At 55.9% G+C, this 7,855-nt stretch overlaps 1 protein-coding gene across 1 annotated transcript; it reads left to right on the forward strand.

Moving 5' to 3' along the window:
* Nucleotides 1-3,525: 3,525 nt before the first annotated feature.
* GDF5 (growth differentiation factor 5) lies at nucleotides 3,526-7,268 on the forward strand. The gene is given in 2 exon segments (NM_001171487.1): nucleotides 3,526-4,153; nucleotides 6,394-7,268. Coding segments are annotated over 2 exon segments (1,503 nt in total).
* Nucleotides 7,269-7,855: the final 587 nt, after the last annotated feature.

The raw sequence follows: 7,855 nt of genomic DNA on the forward strand, positions 1-7,855 counted from the left end.
TTCAAGCCTGACATTAATATTGCTGACAGGAGGGGGGAGGCAGGGGGACATGGGGGACCCAGGGACTCTGTGTCCCCGTAATTAAACATGTCGGGACTGAAGCGCTGCCAGCAGCCGCATCTGGTTGCAATTACCAGAGGGGACCGAAGTGATTAGTCACCTTTATTGTGAAAGCCAGGCAGGAACCCTGCGCTCCTCCCGGGAGAGGGCCTTCTACTCAAGGCCGGCACCCTCTTTCCCTGCTCCCACCCGTTCCTGGGAGCTGCCTGGGCCTCAGACAAGAGCCTCTGCCCTGAGACTTCTCCAGCATCCCCAGTGTCAGCCTGTCCGTGAGACCTTGGCTGAGAGTCAGGAGCACTGTGCCTGCCTCCCCATCCTGTCACTGCTTTTTCCTGTGTCGCGTGCTCAGGGGGCCAGGCTAGGACTGCTGGGGGCGCTGTGGCGCAGGGGGATAAGGCCGCGGCTTGCAGTGCCAGCAGCCCCTGTGGGCGCCGGTTCTGGCTGCTCCACTTCTGATCCAGCTGTCTGCTATGGCCTGGGAAAGCAATGGAGGATGCGCCCGCATGGGAGACTCGGAGGAAGCTCCTGCTCCTGGCTTCGGATTGGCTCAGCTCTGGCCATTGTGGCCTTTTGGGGGCTTAACCAGCAGATGGAAGATCTCTCTCTGGCTTTACCTCTCTCTGTAACTCTGTCTTTCAAATAAATAAAATAAATCTTAAAAAAAAAAAAAAGAAATCAAAGCCAGAGTCTAATTGACTGAAGCACTCAAAAAGTGACAACTATTATTGCTATTCACCAGGTGCTAGCTAGAGCAACCACTTTTATGATTCATTTTACCAACCCCCCCCCCCTCAAAAAAAAAAAAACCCTGCAAGGTTAGTGCTGTCATTATCCCTGTTGGGAGTCTCAGGGAGGTTGAAGTCATTTCCGAGCTCCCGGTACGTGCATAGCAGAACCAGGATTCAAAACCAGGTCTGTTTGTCACCAGAGCCCTCTCTTTGTGAAGCCAGGTATTAAGACGTCTTGGTTGTTCTAGTCATTCATCCCTTCATTTATCCACTTGTTGGAACTTACAAAATGCCCATGGTTTGGCAAGACAGACTCCTTCCCTTTAAGTAAACCAGTGCCCAGCAGGGAAGGTACAATATGTCCACAAGTTACTACCTTCTAAAGTAGAGAGTGATGGCTTTTGTATAAAAGGGCCAGTTAGAGATTCATTCACTGGTACAACACATACTGAAAATCTGCTCTGTGCTGGGCCCCACGCCAAGCACTGGGAATAATTGAAATATAAATATGGTACAGTCTAGTCATAATCAAATGGGGGAGACATATAAATAAATTATTATAGTTACAAGGAATTAAGTTATGATAAAAATATGAGAAACATACCCGGAGTAGAAGAAATGACCAGTGTTGGAGATGGGGGTGGGAGCAGAGGCTGGATGAATGGAAAGGTGGCAGTTCGGAAGGAGTGTGTCTTTTCTGGAGCATGAGCGCAGGCTTCATGGAGGAGGCAGCATGTGAGTTGGCACTTGTTCAAAGGGTAGGTAGAGGGAGGGATGACCTAGGAGATCCTGCGGGTCTGGAAGCCACTTACGAAGGAGTTACGAGTTTGGACGGAGAATAGGGACAGTGATGGGGACATGGAGGGTGGAGGGGCGGGGAGATGTGTGCCAGAGAGGCCTGGGTAAGGGACTGAAGCCAAGCCAAGTGACTGGAAGAGAGGTGGCTGCCCTCCGTCGAGCTCCCCAGAGAGAGCCTCCGAGGTGGGGAGGGGAGCTCTATTGTCTTTTCTGACCTCAGAGCCCCAGATGCAGCTCGGATGGCCAAAGTGTGCTGTTGTGCTCTGAAGATCAGTGAGGGCCCAGGGTCCACCAGGCGAGGACCGCTGGGTGCCGGCACACCCCTGCAGACATCACAGAGCTTCTGAGACCTCAGAGTCTCTTAGATTGAGAAGGATGCCATGGAACTCCTGGCCAGTGTTGTTGCAGTGAGGTGGACACGAGGGAGTGATTGGCTCTGTCTGGAGATCGAGAAAGGCTTCCTGGAGGAGGTGAGATGTCAGCTAGACTTGTCAGGATGAGGAGGGCTTCCTTCATTGTGGGAGAGGAGGACATTCTAGGTGTAGGGAACAACTCTTACCCCACAATTCTGGGGCGAGTTGCCCATGGCCTCTAAGGGACAGGCTCCCGAGCGAAGGGGGCTTCCTGGCTTCCAGGAGGCACTTTAAGAAACCCCAAGTCCAGCTGGAATTGGGACTTGTAGAGCTACCAGAAACGCATGGAGGAAACCACTTTTCCAGCCTCCTGCAGGGGCCGCTGCTGCCCCAGGCTGGGGCCGTAGCCTCAGGACTCAGCCCTCCTGCTCGAAGGGAACTCTGAGGAGGTTGGGGGCTGCGGGGACCTGTCTCCGTCCACACAGCGGGCTCCAGGGTGCCAGTGCCCCCAAGCCTGAAGAGCTCACCTGCGCTCCGTCAGTGGCATTCGGCGGGGAGTGCAGCGGGCACCGAGATCTTTCTCTCTCTCTCTGGGTCACCTCAAGTTTATTCAAATAAAAGAAACTGTAGGTAAATGCTGCCATCTGTGCTACCTCCCCCCAACACACACACACACACACACACACAGAACAAATCAGGCCCAGGACTACATGCAGGGGTTGAAACTGCCTTAAAAACATGGCAAGGACTTACTGAAAACCCACACTGCCCGTGTTTCTGGGGCTTAAGATCTTCGAGCTCATTCCCGGGCATGCCTCTGCAGGCAGGTGGGGTGGGCTGCTCCGTGAAGTGCACATGAGGACCCCTGAGTCTGCTGGGCCGACCGGGAGCCCCCTAAGCCGCAAGTCCCGCTGTGGGGCTCTGTGCCAAGAGCCCCCGTGAGCCAGGGCCTGCAAAGGGCAGCCGTGACTTTTTTCACATAAATATATCGTACTTAAATGAGTTTAGACAGCATGACATCAGAGAGTAATTAAATTGGTTTGGGTTGGAATTCCGTTTCCAATTCCTGAGTTCAGGTTTGTAAAAGATTTTTCTGAGCACCTGCAGGCCTCTGTGTATGTGTGTGTGTATGTGTGTGTGTGTGTGTGTGTGTGAAGTATTTTCACTGGAAAGGATTCAAAACCAGGGGGGGAGGAAAAAAAAACTGGAGCACACAGGCAGCATTACGCCATTCTTCCTTCTTGGAAAAATCCCTCAGTCTTATACAAGCCTCCTTCAAGCCCTCAGTCAGTTGTGCAGGAGAAAGGGGGCGGTCGGCTTTCTCCTTTCAAGAACGAGTTATTTTCAGCTGCTGACTGGAGACGGTGCACGTCTGGATCCGCAAGCATTTCCACGATGGGACTGGACACAAACACACGCCCGGCAGACTTCAGGAGTCTCAGACTGAGAGCGCCGTCCCTGCTGCCGCTACTGCCGCCGCCGCTGCCTTTGAAAGTCCACTCCTTTCATGGTTTTTCCTGCCAAGCCAGAGGCTCCTTCGCTGCTGCCGCCGTTCTCTTTGGTGTCATCCAGCGGCTGGCCAGAGGATGAGACTCCCCACACTCCTCACTCTCTTGCTTTGGCACCTGGCTTGGCTGGACCTGGAATTCGTCTGCTCTGTGTTGGGTGCCCCTGACTTGGGCCAGAGACCCCCGGGGCCCAGGCCAGTGTTGGCCAAAGCGGAGGCCAAGGAGAGGCCCGCGGTGGCCCGGAGCATCTTCAGGCCCGGGGGTCACAGCTATGGTGGGGGGGCCACCAATGCCAGGGCCAAGGGAGGCACCGGGCAGACGGGAGGCCTGACCCAGCCCAAGAAGGATGAACCCAAAAAGCTGCTGCCCCCCAGAACGGGTGGCCCTGAACCCAAGCCAGGACACCCTCCCCAGACCAGGCAGACTGCAGCACGAACTGTGACCCCAAAAGGACAGCTTCCCGGGGGGAAGGCACCCCCAAAGGCAGGATCTGTCCCCAGCTCCTTCCTGCTGAAGAAGGCCAGGGAGCCCGGGCCCCCTCGAGAGCCCAAGGAACCGTTCCGCCCGCCCCCCATCACACCCCACGAGTACATGCTCTCGCTGTACAGGACGCTGTCCGATGCTGACAGAAAGGGAGGCAACAGCAGCGTGAAGTTGGAGGCTGGCCTGGCCAACACCATCACCAGCTTTATTGACAAAGGGCAAGGTGAGGGGGTGGGGTGGCAGGGGTGCGACTCAGAGGGAGGGGCAGCTGCATGCATGGCGGGGTGGGAGAGGGGGCCTTGCACGGGCTGCACTGGGGCAGGACGGTGTGTGCACCTGGCCTGGGGTGGGGTGCCTGACTTCTTTCTCTCTTACACACACACACACACACACACACACACACACACCAGGTCCAGGCTGCTGGCAGGTCATTGCTGGAAGGCGACTAGTGATCGCCAGATCCACTTCCTGCAAGGTGCAGAGAGGCGCACTGGAGCCGGGAGAGGGGACGGAGCTGCCCGTGAGGGGCAGATCGGAGACCAGACTCCGAGAGTCTTGACTACCAGGCCGTGCTCTGCGTCTGGGGGGGCTGGCCAGATTTTGCAGGCTCCTGGAGTTTGTAGATTTTCTCACTGGGTGGAGAGAGAGCTGAGTCTCCCGGTCACCGAGGCTCTGCAGCTTTGCTCTTGGGCTGAGGGCAGAGGAAGCCGGGGCATCTTGCAGTCGTGGAAGGATGTCTGGAGACGTGGGGAGACTGCAGACCCAGGGTCTAACTCGCAATGTGACCCTGAGAAAAAGGCCCTTCTCACGGCAGGCTCTGTTCTCCCACGTGCACAGCCGTTTGGGCGGTGGGCTGTGTGATTTCTGAGTGCCCCTCAAAAACTGAAAACAGATCATTTTCATCCTGAACCTGGGGGAACACCTGCTCCCCTCACTTCTCCCTCTGCCCACCTCGTGTCACTGTTGCAGCTCTTCTTCTAACTCGCTGTGTGAGCTCAGCAAGTCTCCCTCTCCGGGCTGGCTGCAGCGTCTCCCTAGTGTGAGAAGGGGGGGTGGGCCGCTGATCGCTCGGGTTGCTTGCAGCTCCTGGGCTCTGGTTCAGAGTTTGAGGGGCTTTGGCTGGCAGGGTGGGGGAGGGGACAGAGATTGGGAGAGGTTCCTCATTAGAGCTGGCCTGTAGGGGAAGCACAGGGGTGGGGGTGCGGGTGGCGGGGGTGAGGCACAGAGGCAGCAGGTCTGGCTGAGGTGGGGGGAGGTGGCCTGGCTGCCTGCCCAGCCAGGGAAAGCTGTGACCCCTTGGGGAATCATAAAATCAGTCCTTGTGCCCCCCAGCACTAACGGGGCTTCGGGAGGGGGAGATGGGGAGTTTAAAGGCCTAATTAGTCACCTAGAGCAATATATGAATGTTCCCCAATGGCAAATTGGTATTTAGGAAGAAGGGTATGCCGATTCAGAGATACTACTAGCTTCGCACACACAGTTTGGATTTATACATGCATGCGGAATCACACACACACACATACACTCACATACCTCTTTATACACACAATTCTCACATGTAAGTATACATGTAAGAACTGACCTTTCAGATAGTCACACAAGCCCAATGCAACACACTTGTAACATGTCACTCACACACCCGAGGGTGCGTCTAAAAGTTTTTAAAAATGGAATCGAAAGACATATATTTTTGGTGCAAACATTTTGAAACTCATGCGTACTCAGCCATGATCTTTCCTATTCAGAATAAACCCAGTCACACACACATACAAACCGTCACACACTCACACATGCCGCAGAGCAAGACATATCCACAAAAGCCTGGCAAGCTGAGTTATCCACAGCTTTGTCGGTAACTCTGTGTGACCTTAGTCAAGTCGCCCCGCATGCCTGTCCCTCATCTACAAAGCGAGAACACCCAGATCTCCTCCAGGAGAGTGTGAAAGCAGCTCAGATCGGGGATCAAAAGCTTCCGGCTAGCGTTCCAACCCTGGCTGGGTTTTCTCAAGCAAGCACCTAACTTCTCAGAGCCGTAGGTTCCTCCGGAAAAACAAAGGTGATTTTAATGTCTGCTCTGCCAGTCTGATAACTGAGCTATCCTGTTGCATGATGGATAGGAGAGGGAGAGAGGCAGAAGGCAGCTCCAAGGCTGGCGGATCGTTGACACATGTAGATCATTGGCACAAACCACCCCCAAATCACTCAAGGCAACCGCAGCTACATTTGCAGACGAACACCAGACCTTGGTTGCCTGTGGGAAGCTCCCTCCTTTTGAAAACGGTTGTCAGTGCTCTGGGTCTTGGCCTCTGTTGGAGTGGGGAAGAGGTTAAAGAGAGCTCTCTCGTAGGGGGGAGAGAGAGAGAGCGAGTGAGTGAGCGAGCTGGGGTGCTCCCGTGGGGCCTCGAGGTGACTGGCTCCCCGAGGTGGGGGATGCAGGCAATGACTTCTGGGTGTTCTCTCTAGATGACCGAGGGCCTGTGGTCAGGAAGCAGAGGTACGTGTTTGACATTAGTGCCCTGGAGAAGGACGGGCTGCTGGGGGCTGAGCTGCGGATCTTGCGGAAGAGGCCCTCAGACACAGCCAAGCCAGTGGCCCCCGGCAGCGGGCGGGCTGCCCAGCTGAAGCTGTCCAGCTGCCCCAGCGGTCGGCAGCCGGCAGCCTTGCTGGATGTGCGCTCCGTGCCAGGCCTGGACGGCTCTGGCTGGGAGGTGTTCGACATCTGGAAGCTCTTCCGAAACTTTAAGAACTCGGCCCAGCTATGCCTGGAGCTGGAGGCCTGGGAACGGGGCCGGGCCGTGGACCTCCGTGGCCTGGGCTTTGATCGGACTGCCCGGCAGGTCCATGAGAAGGCTCTGTTCCTAGTGTTCGGCCGCACCAAGAAACGGGACCTGTTCTTTAATGAGATCAAGGCCCGCTCCGGCCAGGATGATAAGACCGTGTATGAGTACCTCTTCAGCCAGCGTCGGAAACGGCGGGCACCCCTGGCCACTCGCCAGGGCAAGCGACCCAGCAAGAACCTCAAGGCCCGCTGCAGTCGGAAGGCACTGCATGTCAACTTCAAGGACATGGGCTGGGACGACTGGATCATCGCACCCCTTGAGTATGAGGCCTTCCACTGTGAGGGGCTGTGCGAGTTCCCCTTGCGCTCCCACCTGGAGCCCACGAACCATGCGGTCATCCAGACCCTGATGAACTCCATGGACCCAGAGTCCACACCCCCCACCTGCTGTGTGCCCACGCGGCTCAGTCCCATCAGCATCCTCTTCATTGACTCTGCCAACAACGTGGTGTATAAGCAGTATGAGGACATGGTCGTGGAGTCCTGTGGCTGCAGGTAGCAGCACTGGCCCTCTGTCTTCCTGGGTGGCAATCCCAAGAGCCCCTCCTTGCACTCCTGGAATCACAGAGGGACCGGGAAGCTACAGCCAGGAGCATCCACACACAGCCAGTGAGAAAGGGGAGCCCCAGAGCCTCACTCACTCCCTGAGTGCAACTGGGGCTCGAGGTCTCCTCCTGTCCCTGAGTCCTCCTGTCTGCCCTTTCAGTGACTGGAGGGACAGGCCTGAGGGACAGTGTTTCCCAATGAGACTCAGCCTTCCATCTCTCCTCACCTGGGCCCCCCAGGCCCCTGGACCTTCCAAGGAGGTCTGATGCTATCCTAAGCACTTCTGGGGAGAGCCACAGGTGCCACTTCCTGGTTGAATCACCTTTGTGCCCGGTGACTTTCTGCTCCTGGAGCAGATAAAATGCTGATTGGGCAGGGGTGGGAAAGAGGGGGAGAGGGCTTAGGTGGGGGTGAGGAGTTAGACTGTTAGATTAAAATGTACATGGATTTGATAAAAAGCAAAATTGTGCCTAAAACTGCGGCAAGTTTCTTGTTTACTCCAGGGATCCATAACCCCCTCTAAGAATTCCTGATCCAGGG

This window comes from Oryctolagus cuniculus, chromosome 11 (assembly GCF_051225735.1).
Source record: "Oryctolagus cuniculus isolate XC-2025 breed Fujian yellow rabbit chromosome 11, ASM5122573v1, whole genome shotgun sequence".
NCBI classification, from domain to species: domain Eukaryota; kingdom Metazoa; phylum Chordata; class Mammalia; order Lagomorpha; family Leporidae; genus Oryctolagus; species Oryctolagus cuniculus.